At 36.4% G+C, this 17,014-nt stretch overlaps 1 protein-coding gene and 1 pseudogene across 1 annotated transcript in view; one reads left to right on the top strand and one right to left on the bottom strand.

The window, feature by feature from the left end:
• The window catches only part of CTTNBP2NL (CTTNBP2 N-terminal like), a 50,424-nt gene that overhangs the window by 13,695 nt on the left and 19,715 nt on the right, over positions 1–17,014 (top strand). The window contains exon 2 of the mRNA XM_065907001.1: positions 2,336–2,443. Within this exon, the coding sequence (XP_065763073.1) occupies positions 2,345–2,443 (99 nt within the window). The 5' untranslated portion in view covers positions 2,336–2,344. The remainder of the gene's footprint in view (positions 1–2,335; positions 2,444–17,014) is intronic.
• Positions 11,683–12,246, bottom strand: LOC136148972 (small kinetochore-associated protein pseudogene; annotated as a pseudogene).

The following is a 17,014-nucleotide window of genomic DNA, read 5'->3' as shown; positions in this document are numbered from 1 at the left end:
TTGGAAAATGAGAGAGGATAGTAGTTCTTAATAATGAAAGCATTGATCAGCTTGTATCAGGAGCTTGGCAAGATGTTTTGTATTTATTAAGTCAATCTTTACAGCAGTCCTATGAGTTAGATATTTCATTTGAACAGATAGGAAAACTGGGAATCAGAACACTTGTCCAGTCACACAACTAGGAAGATGTCAAACTGGCATCTATCTGACTGCAAAGTAATGTGTTTTTCCAACATACTAATCTTTAAGTGTAGCTTTATTAGGTTTGTGGGTTTGGGGTTTTTTGTTTGTTTGTTTTTTAGTTTTTACTTTTAAAGTAACTGTTGTGAGGTATCTAATACTTATGTGAGAATTACTTACTAGTGGCTAACCCTCACCAGTTAGAAATTTAGCAATTAGAGCTGAAGTTACATTGAACATATTTTACCATGTGGCAAAAGATTCGTACAGCATGTTCTGGAAGGATATCTAACAACACAGTGAGGTATGTATTTTCTACATGCTCTCATTCGCTTAAAGGCAGTAGTTCTAGAAGGAATCAATGACTCTTTTGTGTGCCTCCTAAAATTTAATGTGCTCATAGGAATTGGGAGTTACTAGAGGGTGTGTGAACTAGTCATGTTGTGATTCACTTTGGGGAAAAAAAAACTACATGAGAGTGGCAATTTAAAAGTAGAGAGTGGGAGAGGGAAAACAGTGTTTGTTCTACTTTGTAAGTTATAAAATGTGTCTTACCATACACACTAGCCAGAAGAGCCTTCAGAGATTGTATCATAGTCTAACTTCTATCTATGTGTGGTTTGTGAGAAATTAATCTTATGGAAAGGGTTGAATTTGTGCCATGCAATTTGCCATATAACGTATTTTAAAAGATGCAAGACTTCATAGAAATGTGAACTTGTTAAGTCGAATAAATTCAGTTTATAATAGCCTGGCCAATTAAGATGTTTAAACTATATTTAAGCACTTATTTAAAAGTACATTTGTACATGGTTGCACTTAAGTCTTGTTTTACTGTGAAATATAAATATTGTGATAGATGTTATCTGTGAAAGTAGACAATTTAAAAGAAAAATTTCTCCTGCACTCCCACCAAACATTATCTTTGCTCAAATTGATTTCAGCCAATTTCAGAGGGATCCAAGAGTGTTTTATATACAGTTTTTTAGAGTTTGGTTGTCTAAAACTAGATATCTTTTTGTGATATAACAGTTTTTCAGTGAAATAGTTTTCATTATAACAAAATTTTACCTGAACTTCTAGTGAATAAAACTAGTGACTAATTGTTTCAGAGAACTCTGGCAGGTTATAGTCCATGGAGTTGCAAAAGAGTAGACACAACTTAGCTACTGAACAATAACAATTCTTTCTGAGACCTTCTAGGATGTTTGAATATATGCCAGGAGGGAAAAATAATGAAAACCTGATCTTTGTAAATGGTGATAAAGTCAATAATTAAAATGAATTTTATTTTCTTTTACTGCTCCGTTTATGGAAAGTTCTTATTTTTACATTTAATTACAACCATTTCTTTTTTAAAATTTATTTTCAATTGGAGGACAACTGCTTTACAATACTGTGTTGGTTTCTGCATTCGTCAGCGTGAATCACCATAGGTACACATGTCTACTCCCTCTTGAACCTCCCTCCCACCTGCTACCCCATCCCACCCTCCAGCTTGTCACTGAGCACTGGGTTGAGCTCCCTGCATCACACAGCAGATTCCCACCAGCTGTCTGTTGTACATACGGCAATGTGTATGTTCTGCTACCTCAGTTCCTCCCACCCTCTTCATCCGCCACTGTGTCCACAGGCCTGTTCTCTGTGTCTGTCTCCATTGCTGCCTTGCAAATAAGTTCTTCAGTACCACCTTTCTAGATGCCATATATGTGCATTAATATATGATACTTGTTTTTCTCTTTCTGACTTAGTTCTCTCTGTATAAATTGGCTCTAGGTTCATCTACCTCATTAGAACTGACTCAAATGTGTTCCTTTTAATGGCTGAGTAATATTTCATTGTATATATGTCCCACAGCTTATTTATCCACTCATCTGTCAGTAGACATCTAGGCTGCTTCCATGTCCTAGCTATTATAAATAGTGCTGTAACAAACATTGGGTACATGTGTCATTTTCAATTATGGTTTTCTCAGGGTATATGCCCAGTAGTGGGATTTCTGAGTCATATGGTAGTTTTATTCTTAGTTAACCATTTCCTTTCTTAAAAGTATTTTCTACTGTGATTCTTGCGCTTATCTCACTTTATTTTTTCTTAAATAGTATCAGATTACCTCTGTCTTCTGGAGATTATCTGATTATTGTCCTTGTTTTAGGCTTTCAGGATGAATCTGGAAAAACTCAGCAAGCCAGAACTCCTAACACTATTCAGTATTCTTGAAGGAGAGCTTGAAGCAAGGGACCTCGTTATAGAAGCTTTAAAGGTATGTTTTTAAAAAGAGAGAGAGAGAGTGGCCATCATATGTTTGAAAGCATTTCTTTGGTTAACTAGGATATTTCTATAGTCCTAGTTGAAGTTAAGAGGCCTTGGTATATACACATTGATACTTGCTATAGCAGCCACCCATATGATATGATTTTGGGACTGTGATGAAGCCTTTCTGCCTCCAAATAATTCCTTTAGTCTCCCTACCTGATGTCTGGACTTGGACTTTATTCGTTACCTTAGTGCCTTTAGCTATTTCTGAATGCCAGCCCCTTGAGAACTTGATGAAACCTGCTTTCTTAAAAATCTGCATACACCCATATTCCATAATTCATGATATAATAATATCTGATGGAACAAGGACTCCATTAAGACCATGAATAGATTCCCTAGACCCCAGATTAAAAATTCTTACTTTTGTTTCAGTATTTGATATCTATTAAAATACCCAGGAGTGGGGAGGAGATGGTTATGGGAAATCTACTTTCTATTCAGTTTTGCTGTGAACCCAAAATTAATCTAAAAAATAAAGTCTAATTTTAAAAAAATATAAGGGCATAGCTTCTTTAAAGTGTCATGAATCTTCTACACCTTGGGAAGGATGTTTTCCAACCTGTCCTGAAATCAGATTTGGAGAGGGGAAGAAAAGACCTTAAGGGCATCTCTGTGAGTAGTAGGAAGATGATATGCCCAAAAGGGGAGAGGTGGCCAAAGAAGATGAGACTTGGGCATGCTGAGAAAAGCATAGTCTCTGCTGAAAACTGTTGCTTTTTTTTTTTCTTGTAGCTTTGTAATGTGTGATGAGTGGTTTCCAGTGGTTTAACTTCTCCAAAGTGCATGAGGCAGTTCCTTCTGATTGCGGGGTGGACTCTGACTTATTTTCCTTTCCCCACTTATTTCAGTCTTATTTTACATGGTGTACCTGAAGATCACATATTTATGGCTTTGACACATGTTAGTCAAATATAAAGTTCATTGCTCAAGTCTCCCTGTTCTGCCACTAAGGATGACTGTATGACCTTGGTCAAGTCATTCAGTCTGTCTGAAACAAAGCTTCCTTGTCTGTAATAAGAATAAATGATTAATAACTAGTATTTCTGTGTAACACTGTAATTTGCATGGCATTATAAGTACTCCAATGGTGTAGGATTCATTTCTTCTTTTCCCTTTATTTTTATTCTCTCAGTACATATCATGTACCCCATATCAAGAAACAGTCAATGGTTGCTAATCATTTGAATGGATGTTTCTAGTGTGCCCTCAACAGGCTAACTTTTTAATGACTCCCCCGCCAACATACATTACATATAAATGTTTACTCTGGTTGGTGACTCATTTCTGCCACATCCACAGGTCTTCCCCTTTTGTCACTCTTGGGGATTTCTCATCCTTTCCTGTACGTCCCTGAAAACTATTTCTCATAACCCCATCCTAACCTGATTACACCCAGGACACTTTCCCATTTATTACCATATATTTATCTGATCAATGAAGAGAAAAGAAAAAGAAGGATTGAAGAAAGTTTGAGTTCATTCCCTATCCTTACTCCTAAAGTGTGTTGTTTTTCCTGCTTCCTTCCCTTGTTCTCATCTGAGACTTCTGGCTCTCCTCTCCATAGGAATTACCAGCTTAGACCTGGAAAGGTTCCACTGACTGGGCTGAACCAGAAAGTGCTTTGTTCATGTCCTCTTAGAACTCAGAAAGCGTTTCCCAAGAGCAGCATTACTATAAATAGCAATCAGAATTTGGAAAACTACAATAGTTTGGCATCGTGTTAAAAAGGCTCACCTCAGTATCTGTGCCTATCTGCACTGGATTCCAGGAAGAAGTTTCCCATAAATATCGCAACTGACTTACACAAAAACTCGTGGGCCTCAGTGCTGGATAGGGGTTGAGGAATGGCTTCCTCTAATAGAAAAATTGGAAGATGAACTCTTTGCTTTCTAGCTTTAAAAACCTGTGGAGCTTTATGATTGTTTTGCTAATCCTTATATCCTCAGCACCTGGCATATAGATTCTGAATGGATATTCATTGAACAGAGGAAATGTATGCCATTGTTTTAAAAGATTGCTGTAATATTTCAAAATGAATGTTGTGAATTATTAAATTTTACAGCCTGCCCTATGTAACATACTGCCTTCTGGTTTTAATATTAACAGATGCTAAGGTGCTTACTGCATATGTTTTCCTGAAAGAAATTTTTTTTTTTTCTGTGTGAATCCAATTTTAGTTACTGTAGGCAGCTTCTGACAAGTTGAAAGCGCAGCTTGAGAAGCAAGAGCTATAGTTAAGAGAGCATTTTGAAATAAGATACCATTCAGAATCAGGCACAAGTGTTGTATTTAGTCTGTGCATACAGCCTGTAGGTGGTAAAGTTCTCTTCTAAGATTTAAACTATATGTAGTTTAGGTGAAATGAATAGCTTCACCAGAAGTGATATATCTTTAAACGGTCTATTGTTAGATAAAATAAGTAGCAGCGGGGGGTCAAAATTGTTTCATTCCTTTGAGAAAAGCAACTGCCATATCAGATTCTTAAAGTTAAAATGAAATCTTGTTTTATTTGTGAAGTGATTTTTTGTTTGGGCTTTTTTTTTTTTTAATTTGTTCTTGGTTCTGTAGTATGTCAAGATTTTACTGCATTCTTTCTGTATAGCTCTTGCTTAGCAACAAACACTGTTGCTCTTGAACTATATGACAGCTCGCTAATTTTCTTCGATTTAGTATTCTGTCTTAATTCATGCTTAGTTGGTTGAGAAGGTTTTGGTCTTTGTTCTTAAATAGCTATGATTGGTTTTTCGTTTATGTTTTAAGTTTGTTTTTTTGTTTGTTTGTTTTTAAAGCTTTTTTTTTCTCTCTTTAAGAGAGATTTTTCCTGGATATAAAATCTATTCTTTAACCTTGCATGTTTGAACAAAACCATATGGTTCACTGTTGCTGTTAAATAAATAGTAAGTCCCATTGGCAAGGGTTAGATTTATATAGGGATGTATTATAAAAGTCCCTGTAGTTTGTAAGTAAATCCTATCTATAAAGTTATAATTGTAAAAGAGCTTCATTCATTTTCCAGAATTTCTGCAGAGTTTCAGATTGCAACTACACCCTTGTAGAGCCTTCATAGATCTTTTTTCCCCCAAAATACAAAAGCCTCCTCACTCTTCTGTTGCAGCCAAGACATGTTTGGCATAGAACCAGGGAATTCAATAGAAAATAATGTAATATTCAGCTCTTCTGTATTTGAAGTCTAATTGTTAGAGGCCATTTATACCATATTTGATCCTAAATGAACTTTATATAAAATGATTTTCTGTTTTAGAAGGCATTACATCAGCGAAAAGCCTTCTTAATGAAAATCTCTCCCTTTGATTTGCCCACTTCATTTACATGAATGAGAACACTATGGGAATCCCTTCCACAGTGAAAGCAGATGACATAGCTCATGAACTGTTCAGGAGAGGTTGGATTGGAACCACACAGTTCAGCAGGAGAGGCTCAGCTCATTAATTCTAAGAAAATCTAGGAAAAGCCTCCCAACAGGGTCTGATTACTCCAGAAAAAGAAGGGGGAACATTCATTTTTAAAATTTGGAAAATAGATTTGACTGTTAATAAAAGTTGAATAGTTTGAATCTTCCATGTTGTGTATATTATATCTTCGTGTCTCAGATCTGATGCAAAGACACCCTTAACTATGATTAAGTAGAATCTACCTGGATTAGTATCATTTTATTTTAAAGCATTCTTTAAATTGCTTTTGCAATAATAAATGGTGAAGTATTACAACTTTCACATAGAATAAGCTTAAAGAGTCTTGAATTCCTTTCCACTGATGCCTCAGTCATAAAACAGGTATAACTCTTCTAACATCTAGGATATAACTTTGTTGGTTTTGGCCAAAAGCCATTGCAGAATTCCCCAAGCAAGAAAATTTACAGACAAAAATGTTGTAGACAGGACAAAGTTAGAAATATATTTAGAGTTTGAGGCTGTAATATTTAACTATTAGGAGTTTTTTTAACTGCCAGAGTTAAAAATAAAAAATTTAATGTTACATATATGTCTGCGTTAACAATAAATTACTTTTTCCAAAAATATTCTTAAAATAAGGATCTTATGGCAGTGCCAAAAATATAGAACAAACAAAAGCTATCATGGAAGGTGCTGTGGCTTAAGAAAATCACAAATACAAGTTCACTGTAAGTTGAGTCTGACATCTGCTTTTGGTCATGGCCTTGTGCTTTTTATGGAAGCAGATTATTATGAAGGCTGGTCTGAGATGAGGAAAGTAAAATTGAATTTGGCAAAAAACATATATTGTCCTATACTAGTAAGCTTGTCAAGTGTGTTTGCCTTGAAAAAAAAAATCAGATATATACTCGCTTAATAACAAATCTGTGAATATATTTAAATGTACTCAAAGTTGAAGCATTCTTTGTCACCCATAAGCCTGGACCTAACAGTTCTTTGACCAAAAATGATCCCATTTTGATAAATGATTTTTAGGAAGAGATTTTAGAATTGAAGCAGGTAATTTAAATCTTTGCTAAAAGATCACATGAGCATAAGCTTATAACTGAGAGAAGTCCAGTTACTGCCCATATAAGAACTAGGGTATTAAGAAGCAAGCAGAACTTTATTTAGGGAATTGAATTGTGAGGTTTTTAGATGTACATTCATAACCTTTACTATGAAATGTGTTTTAGAAGAGAATCAGTCGCCATTTGGGGCCATGGCAACTGGCCCTCCAAAAAACACATTTTTTATGTGTTTTATATAGTTGGAATTTATATAGCTAATATTTTTTATTCCCACTCTCTGAATAATGTGCATATATGAAATCCTAACTTTCAAAAAAGAGGCATAAAGGTGTAATTATTAGGCATTCTACTAAATCATCAACTAGAACCTTCAGTTAAGTGTAGCTGTTAAGAGCATGAGCTTTCATATTAGACAGACATGTTTGAATTCTGACATTTAACTGTATGATCTTAGACCATTTACTTACCCTGTTAACCTGTATCAATAAAATGGCACGGTTATCTCAAGAATTAAATGAGACAGCAAACGGTAATCAAGGTGCTCAGTACTCATTTACTGTTAGTTATTATTATTAGAGCATAAGTTTTAAAGTTCTTTATTTAGGAATAAAGATACACTCCATAAAGCAAGATATACTGATAGCATGCTGTCCTTCATAAGAAAGATGCGCATTTTCAATTAAAATCTTTGTTATCAGAAGGGCTTGTACTGTAGCTTGTTTTTCTTATGGGAATTCATGGTTTTGAGCTGATCACCCCCACCCTCACAACCTAACGCATGTATTTTGATGCAGTTGGCAAGGGTTAAGGGTGTACTGTGGGGCATGGAACAGATGTTACACTGCATCCCTTCTCTCTTCCTTTATAATGAAAACAGGAAATACAGAGACAGTGTGGAAACATTTTTCAAATTGATTTTTTTCCATTGATTTCTTTGCTTATTTCTCTATGGATTGATTTGACATATTTGTTGTATTTTGGCTTTTTATTTTGCTTTACTGAGATAAAATTGACATGCATATATTTAATGTATATAAATTGATGTTTTGATATATGTATCTGCCATGAAACCTTTACTACCATCAAGATAGTGTACATATCCATCACCTCTCAAATTTTCCTCATGCCCCTTTGCAACCCCTTAACTTAACCTTCCCAACTGCTCCCCATAACTCCCACCTCAAAACCACCAATCCTCTAGAGGTTAGTTTATATTTTCTGGAATTTTATGTAAGTGGAATAATCATACAGAATGTAATCTTTTATTTGGCCTGGTTCTTTGACTCAGTATAATTATTTTGAGATCCATGTTGATGTTGTATTGGCAGTTCATTCCTTTCATTACCAAGTAGTGTCCATTGTGGGCTTGTGGGCTTCCCCAGTAGCTCAGCTGGTAAAGAATCCATCTGAATGCAGGAGACCCCTGTTCAGTTCCTAGGTCGGGAAGATCCGTTGGGAACAGATAGGCTACTCACTCCAGTGTTCTTGGGCCTCCCTGGCGGCTCAGACAGTAAAGATCCAGCTGCAGTGCAGGAGACCTGGTTCGATCCCTGAGTTGGGAAGGTCCGCTGGAGGAGAGCATGGCAACCCTCTTCAAGAATCTTGCCTGGAGAATCTCATGGACAGAGGAGCCTGGCGGGCTCCAGTCCAGGGGGTCACAGAGAGTTGGACGACTGATGGACTAAGCACAGCACAGCAGAGTGTCCCCTGTGTGTGTGTCACAGTTTGTCCTGTCAGCTCATGGTAGTGAACATTTACATTGTTTCCAGCTTTGGTCTATTGCAAATAAAGTTCCCGGGAACATTCATACACAAGGCTTTGTATTGACATGCACTTATATTTCTTTTGGATGAATACCTAGGAATAGAATGGCTATGTTACATGGTAGATGTATGTTTAACTTTTTAAGAAATGGTCAAACTGTTGTCTAAAGTAGTTTTACCATTTTCATTCCCACCAGCATGTATAAGAGTTCCATTTGCTCCACATCCTCATCAGTACCTAATATGGCCAGTCCTTTTAGTTTTAGTCTTTCTGATAGGTATATAATATGCCATTGCAGCTTTAATTTTAATTTCCCTGCTAATGATGTTGAGCATCTTTTCATGCTTATTTGCCATCTATGTTGTTTTTTTTCAGTAAAATATTTGTTCAGATCTTTTGCCCATTTTTAAATTGAGTTGATTTTTTCATTACTGTATTTTGAACATTCCTTGTATATCTGGATTCAAGTACTTTAATAGATATATGCCTTGCAAATATTTTCTCCCTGTCTGTGGCTTATCATTTCATACTCTTAACTGTATCTTTTGAAGAGCATAAGTTTTTCATTTTGATGAAGTTCATTTTATCAATGTTTCTTTTACAGATTTTGCTTCTAGTATCACATAACTAACATTTAGTGTCATATAAGAAATCTTTGCCTAAACTGATGTCAGAAACATTTTCTCTTGTGTTTCTATAATTTTATAGTTTAAGTTTTACACTTAGGTCTATGATACAACTTCATTTTGTTATATAGTAAAATATATGGATCAAATAATAAATTTTTTTGCTTATGGATAGACAGTTGTTCTAGCCTCATTTGTTAAAAAGACTATCCTTCCTTTGTAGATGGCTTTGGCCCATTTGTCACAATCCATTTTCCATATATTTTTGAGCTTATTTCTGGATTTTCTGCTCTGTTCCATTGCTCCCCTTGTCTACCTTGATGCCCATACCATATTTTCTTGATTACTGTGGCCTTTTGCTGCTGCTGCTGCTAGGTCACCTCACTCGTGTCTGACTCTGTGCGACCCCATAGACAGCAGCCCACCAGGCTCCACCATCACTGGGATTCTCCAGGCAAGAACACTGGAGTGGGTTGCCATTTCCTTCTCCAATGCATGAAAGTGAAAAGTGAAAGTGAAGTCGCTCAGTCATGTTCAACTCTTCGTAGCCCCATGGACTGCAGCCTACCAGGCTCCTCCGTCCATGGGATTTTCCAGGCAAGAGTACTGGATTAGGTAATGTTAATCCTCCAACTTCTGTTCTTTTTGAACGTTGTTTTGCTTATGCATGGGTCTTGGCATTTCCATATGAACTTTAGAATCAGCTAATTGCTAATCCATGAACATGATATTTCTCTTATGCTTTATAGTCCTCATTGTATAAGTCTTTAATATCTTTTGTCAGATTTATCACTATTTCATTGTTTTATGATTATTATAACTGGCATTGTTTTTTAATGTTAATTTATGATTGTTTACTGCTGTTATACAGATATGAAATTGATGTTGTATATTGATCCTTTATCCTGCAACCTTACTAATCTCACTTATTAGTTCTAATAGCTTTTTTATAAATTTCATTGAATTTTCTATAATCATGTTTGCAGATAAAGACAATTTTACTTATTGTTTTCTAATCTGATTTCCATCTGTTTATTGCCTTATTGTATTAGTTAGAACCTCCAGAACAAAGTTAAATAGAAGTAGTGTGGATATCTTTGTTTTGTTCCTGAACTTAGGAAACACTCAGGAAACACATATTTAACATCATTAAATATGCTAGCTGTAGGTCTTCATAGATTTTCTTTATCAAGTTGAGGAAATGTCCTTCTGTTTCTAGTTTGCCGAGTCTTAGAGTAGATTTTGTCATGTGCTTTCTCTGTGTCTGTTTTTTGGTTGGTTCGTTTTTAGATTAAAAGCTCCAACATGTATTGTTTCATAGATGTTACTGTTAGATCTTTATCCCACTTATTAAACCATTTCAGATAACTTCAGGTTCATAAATTTACAGTGAGGTTATAGAGCCCAGGCTTCCTTGATTGCTCAGTTGGTCAAGAATCCGCCTGCAGCACAGTAGACCCCAGTTCGATTCCTGGGTTGGGAACGTCTGCTGGAGAAGGGATAGACTACCCACTCCAGTATTATTGGGTTTCCTTTGTGGCTCAGCTGGTAAAGAATCCACCTGCAATGTGGGAGACCTGGGTTCAATCCCTGGATTGGGAAGATAACCTGGAGAAGGGAAAGGCCACCAACTCCAGTATTCTGGCCTGGAGAATTCCATGGACTGTATAGTCCATGGGGTTGCAAGAGACAGATACGACTGGGCAACTTTCAGTTTCACTATAGAGCCCAACCAGGATGGGACAGAATGTATTCCAAGTTTGGAGGGGACTGCATAGTTCCTCAGTGATATCTCCTGTGGAGCACCTGTCCTCCACTGTTTGTTCCTGCACATCTGAATGTGACCTTTCTCTGGCTGTGGCCGTTTAATCTCCCGATTCTAGTGCTCTGCCACTTTGTTGTCTAGAAGATTGATCCAAGCTTCCTGGCCCCATCTCTTATTAGGCCTCAAATACATACTGTGAGGTTCAGGAGAGCTGGCCAATTTGAAGGCTAAAAACACTTGCTTGAAGGAGGAACTGCCATGCCAGCATATAGTGTCCTTAATCATACTGCAGAAACTGCTTTCATTCTGGGGATGGTGAGTCCTAGAAGATGATGGCCAAGAAGCAGATGTTCTAAGGGACTTACCCTGAAAGTTTACCCCCAAGAGAGAGCCATGTGGCCACCTGCTTTTTATCATATTTCTAATAGCTGCTCCATTTCCTCAACCGCTGTTGTAAAATCATTTACTTGACTGTTATGTAAGGTCTTTTGTTCTTTGAACTGGGCCCTCTCATCTTCTTTCATCTTCAGCCTTACCTTTAAGACTTACAACTCCTCCATCTGTTTTCTGACTGTTTCGTTAAAAAGCTTGAGCTCATCTTCAAAGTTTCTAACAGCAATGTAGAGTCCATGTGATCTGTAGTGGAGTCTAGGTATGTATGATACCAGGGTCTCACTGCCTGGGTTGAGGCCCTTGCCCCCCAAAACTGCCCAATGGTTGTTCTAAAACTTCTCCATTAGCTCCACCTTCTGGGTCAGGTCCTTCAGCTCTCCCTGAGTTTCAGTCAACTTCTGGTGCAACTGCCTGTTGATGGCCTTTAAGAGCTGGTTCTTGCCCTTGAGCTCTTCCTCTGATTTTAGTTTACTCAGTGATTTGTGGTTCTTGCTGATGTTCCTCCTGAGGTGGCAGTGTCTGTAGCCTTCACCTGCCCATTCTCTCGTCTTGGTCTGATGATCATTCTCCAAACCTACTGAACGAGGTCTGGAAGCATCAACTTCTTTGGACTGAACAGGCAGTAGGCTCTCAGAACTGTCTTGAGTTTGTGCGTATGTGGGCAGGCCACTACTTAACACCAAGGAGGGCTGCCAAGTGTATGCCCTCTTAACCATGCTGGCATTGTAACAAGGTGGTGTTGGCTGGGGCCCAGGCGCCTGCTGCTTCCACCCAGAGGCCTCATCCAAGCACTTAATTGTTTTTATGTCCTTGCTATGTTTCTGAAATACTGTGTGAAAAAGAATTTCATCCCCTTTCTTACTGACTTTCTCTTAAATCAAGTAGACTGATGTGGAGTAGCTTTTTTAGCTTTGTCCTATGACTTTTCTGGGCTTCCCTGATAGCTCAGTTGGTCAAGAATCCACCTGCAATGCAGGAGACCCCGGTTCGATTCCTGGGTCGGGAAGATCCGCTGGAGAAGGGATAGGCTACCCACTCCAGTATTCTTGGGCTTCCCTTGTGGCTCAGCTGTTAAAGAATCCACCTGCAATGTGGGAGACCTGGGTTCAATCTCTGGGTTGGGAAGATCCCCTGGAGAAGGGAAAGGCTACCCATTCCAGTATTCTGGCCTGGAGAATTCCAAGGGGTCACAAAGAGTCAGACATGACTGAGCAACTTTCACTCACATGGCATTTTAGAAACTAGAATTCTTTAACTTCAAATTTTCTGCAGTAGAGTTTAGTAATCAAATTATTTTCCCCAATGGCAAAAGTTAATTTTAATTTAAAAATTAAATCATAAACATTTCCAAAAGAGAAACAAACCAAAAAAAAAAAAAAAAAACCCTCTGCTACTTTAATGAGCTGCTGTCCTTTAAAGCCACTTTTATCTTTTGACTTTAATAGTTTTAATAGTTTATTGGTTTCTTATGATACTTTTAGCAAACAGGAAAAAACAATATGTACTTTTTTTTACCTTCTGACAGAATGTTATTACCTCTTTCTGAGGAGTAACAAAAGCAGTTTATCTATTTGAAAGAAATTTAATGATTATCTTTTTAAGTTAAATCATTTAAATTGTATTTTAGTATCATATCACAGGAAATAGACATCAAAATGATACAAATGAACTTATTTACAAGACAGAAATAGACTCATAGGCATAGAAAACAAATTTACGGTTGTCAAAGAGGAAGGGAGGGAAGGATAAATTGGGAATTGGGGATTATCAGATATACAATATTGTATATGAAATAGATTAAAAAATAAACAAGGACCTACTACTGTATAGCACTGGGAACTATGTTCAGTATCTCATAATAACCTGTCATGGTAAAGAATCTGAAAAAGTATATATATATATATTTATCATTGTCTTATATCAACTATTTGCTATTTTCTAAGAAAAAAGTAAAAAAAGATAAAGCTTTTTAATCACATGTCATCATTTTCATTACACATTGTGGCATTTAGGATGTTTAAGCATAAAGGTACCAGAAAAATAAGCACATTTACCATTTAACTGACATCTTCCTGTGGGCTGTTTTTCTTATATCTTTGAGGAAAGAAAGGGGGAATTCAGTTTGTAAAGTGCTACCTATTTAGAGAAGACGGTTGTCTGGTAGTTGGAGAAAGCTTCAGAAAAGATTACAGCAGTGGGGAATTTCATTGCATTTTTCAGCCTGAAACTAAAACAAATAAAAAAGGGAAACAGCTTATTCCTGTTATTTTTACTTCCTCTTATTGTATCTTCCTTGCATGCGTTAGCCTTGTGATTTGTGATTAATCAGAGGTTATTTCTAGTTGCCCCCATAAGGAAAAGAGAAAGAAAGATGAAGAGGTTCCTTCTAAAGTTAAAGCCTGTGGTCCATCATTTAATATTTCAGTTCAACCAGTTGTAGGAATAATTTGAAAGATAGAAGTAAACTATCTTGTGTATTTGCTGAAAATCCTTATGGAAGAGAAGTATGTATAGAATCAAGCTGAGAATTTTATTATATAGGAAATTATTTCCTTAGAAAAGCACAGCGATAAATCTGTTCCACGAAACCATTCTTGTGTGTGCACAAGGATGCTTATTGCAGTATTGTTTAATACAGTATTTGAAAAATATAAACAGCCTAAAATATCCATCAGTAAAAATATGGGTACATAAACTGATACATCCTTATTATGGAATATTATATAATCACATGTTTTTTAATAGAAAGCAAAAGCTATGTATTTACTGTCTTCAAAAGCTCTCTAAAACACACTAAGTGAAAATAAGTTGCAGAATAGTTTCACAGAAAATAATATCTATGTAATTACACACACACACCCTACACACACATGTACATGCCTGAAAAATGTCTGGAAGGATGCCTATCATACTAAGAACCTTCAGAAAAGAAAGAGAAATTGGGTTATGTTTAGGAAGGACTTCAGCTTTATCTATGGAGTTAAAATTTTATGAAAAAATAGTCATTTGCTAATGGTGAAATTAAAATAAAAGTTGTATTTCTAAGAAATATAGTGTGAGCAGTGGGATGGCAAGGAGTTAAGAACAACATTTACTTTTTAAACTTCAGGTAATTTATACTTCTCACAGAAATCTGTATTAACTCAAAAATTTAGTTAAGAGAGTGGAGAAGTATACCATGCCTGGGGCAAGCATGAGCTTCCTACCTCTATATCCCTGATTTTCTCCCCAAAAAGCCGACTAAATTTCTGACTGATTTTCAAATTCTGCCTTTGTGTAGGATACCTAAAAGTTATTCTTCCAGAGCAGTTTCTTTCAGAGGTCATGGATTCAAATTACGTAAAGCTAACAACATATGTGTGTGAAGCCAAGAAATTTTAATATCATAGCAAAAGACCTACTGCCCTTCAAAGTATTTTTCTTGTCTTCAGTTCCATTATGTGTAGTTTATATTTCGTCATTTAACAACAAAAAGTATATTCTGCCTCAAAAAGTCAACTTCACCCAGTGAGTGCTAAGATATGCATAAGTTAAAAAAAAAAGTTTTAATCTAGTTCAATACCTAATGTGTTGTCTGTTCAACAAAAGACTGAATTCACTGGTAGACATGCGTACGAGATTATTATTTGATTCAGAAGTCTCTTGTTTGATTTGAAACTTCATATACGTGTACCTAATAAATTTTTGTACAGTTAAAGCATACTTTTTTCTCTTTTTCTTTGCACTTTATCTTGCTGCACTGCATGCCGCATATCTATTGACAGACCCTGGAATAGAACCTAGAAAATTCTTCAGAAATATTTGTCATCTGAGAAAATAAGTTAAGGCCCTTTAAGTTTAGATTGAATGTATTCAAGCCTCAAAAAATAGGTTGCCACTTTACTAATTCATATTTTTGAGAAAAGAGATTTACCTATAGTAATATAGTTTGCCAACTATAAATTGTCACTCGCCATCTGGTTCTGCAAGAATGAAGTCACTAACCACTGCAGCCACTGACCTTCAACACACCCTGAAAAGGGTTCAGGGCAGACAGAGATCAGGATTGAGGCACTCTGTGCCCTGGGAGAAACTGGCAAAGCAGAACTTCAGGTAGATACAGTCAAGAGAAGGTTTTATGAGCCCAATTTCTTGCACCGTCTCACATGTAGAAAACCACTGAGATCATTAATGGAGACTTCCGCTCCTGATGACTAGCAGCAGCCTCTGCCAAAATGTGTGCCTGATTGTGTTTTCCTCATCACCAGAAACATATATACAGAATGTATACATGCATATATACTAGAATTATATATATATAATCTTATCTCTTTGGAGCATTTCCTCAGGGCTATCTGACAGGCTCTCTCACAGTTTGCACCCAAATTAAATTTAACTCACAATTCTCACATTGTGCATTTTTTTCCAGCTGACAAGTTTCATAATTTCACTATTGCTGATAACTTCCACTCAGTGACATTATTTACATCTCACCCCTGTTCAAAGAAAGAACAATTTGTTCTTCAGACAGGAAATTATTGCTTTGTTTCCATATTTTTAGTAAAGGATACCAAATAATTAGGATATGCACCTTTGTTCACTGGGTATCTGTATTCAACTAAAAAATTTTGAAAGTCAACTGACATTTTACCTCCATGTCCTTTCCTGTCAAATTGAGATCTGCATCCCCTAAGTGGTTAATAATGGGAGTTTTGAGAGGATTGAAGAAAAGAGTACAGTACTTTTTAAGGGTACAGCATTGCTTGTCTTTCTTCATTTGTCTGGATATATTTACAAAAAATAATGCTTCCTACATTTTGCAACTAAGGACCGCTGTGGGCATCTGTCTAAATGACACATGTCCTTTATCTTTTGGGATATATTTCTTTATCCCCCATGTCTCCAGGGTTTTTGTTTTTGGCTTTCACAAAATATTCATTATTCCTCCTTTAGTTACTTTCCAAATTGATAGCTCTGAGTTCTTTTCTCTTTAAAATCTTCCTTTCAGTCTCCTGTCCTTCCTTTCCTGACAGTATCTTTCATCCTAGAAATCATTAAAGGAAAAGAGAACTAAGTCTTTCTAGATTGAGAATAGAGCCAGTTTTCCTGTTCCTTGTGGATTAAAATGGAGAAAGGGTCTAGTTTATCCCATTCTTGTCTTCAGTAACATTTAAAGTTTCCTAATGGTATCAACACTCTTTAAAATAAAAACAAAAAGGAAGGGCTTATGTATCTCCAAACAAAGATTTCCTGTTCTTCTGATCCAGGCATACTCTAATCCCCTTCTGTGCACTTTTATCATGAAGATAAAAGTAGTCTTGGGTCAGAATCACTTGGAATTAATAGTAGCAGTGATCAACTTCCACATGCTTGGTTTCACCATATATTCAGTGCGTTACTGTAGTAATGAACATTACCAGTTCACATCTTAAATTATCATTAAACACCCCAAGATGCACCCAGAGTCCAGTTTTTACTTTTCATTCCTGGCTTCTTTACCCCTTT

This window comes from Muntiacus reevesi, chromosome 1 (genome assembly GCF_963930625.1).
Source record: "Muntiacus reevesi chromosome 1, mMunRee1.1, whole genome shotgun sequence".
NCBI classification, from domain to species: Eukaryota; Metazoa; Chordata; class Mammalia; order Artiodactyla; family Cervidae; genus Muntiacus; species Muntiacus reevesi.
The sequence above is the reverse complement of the archived record's forward strand: the minus strand, read 5'-3'. Positions and strand labels throughout refer to the sequence as shown.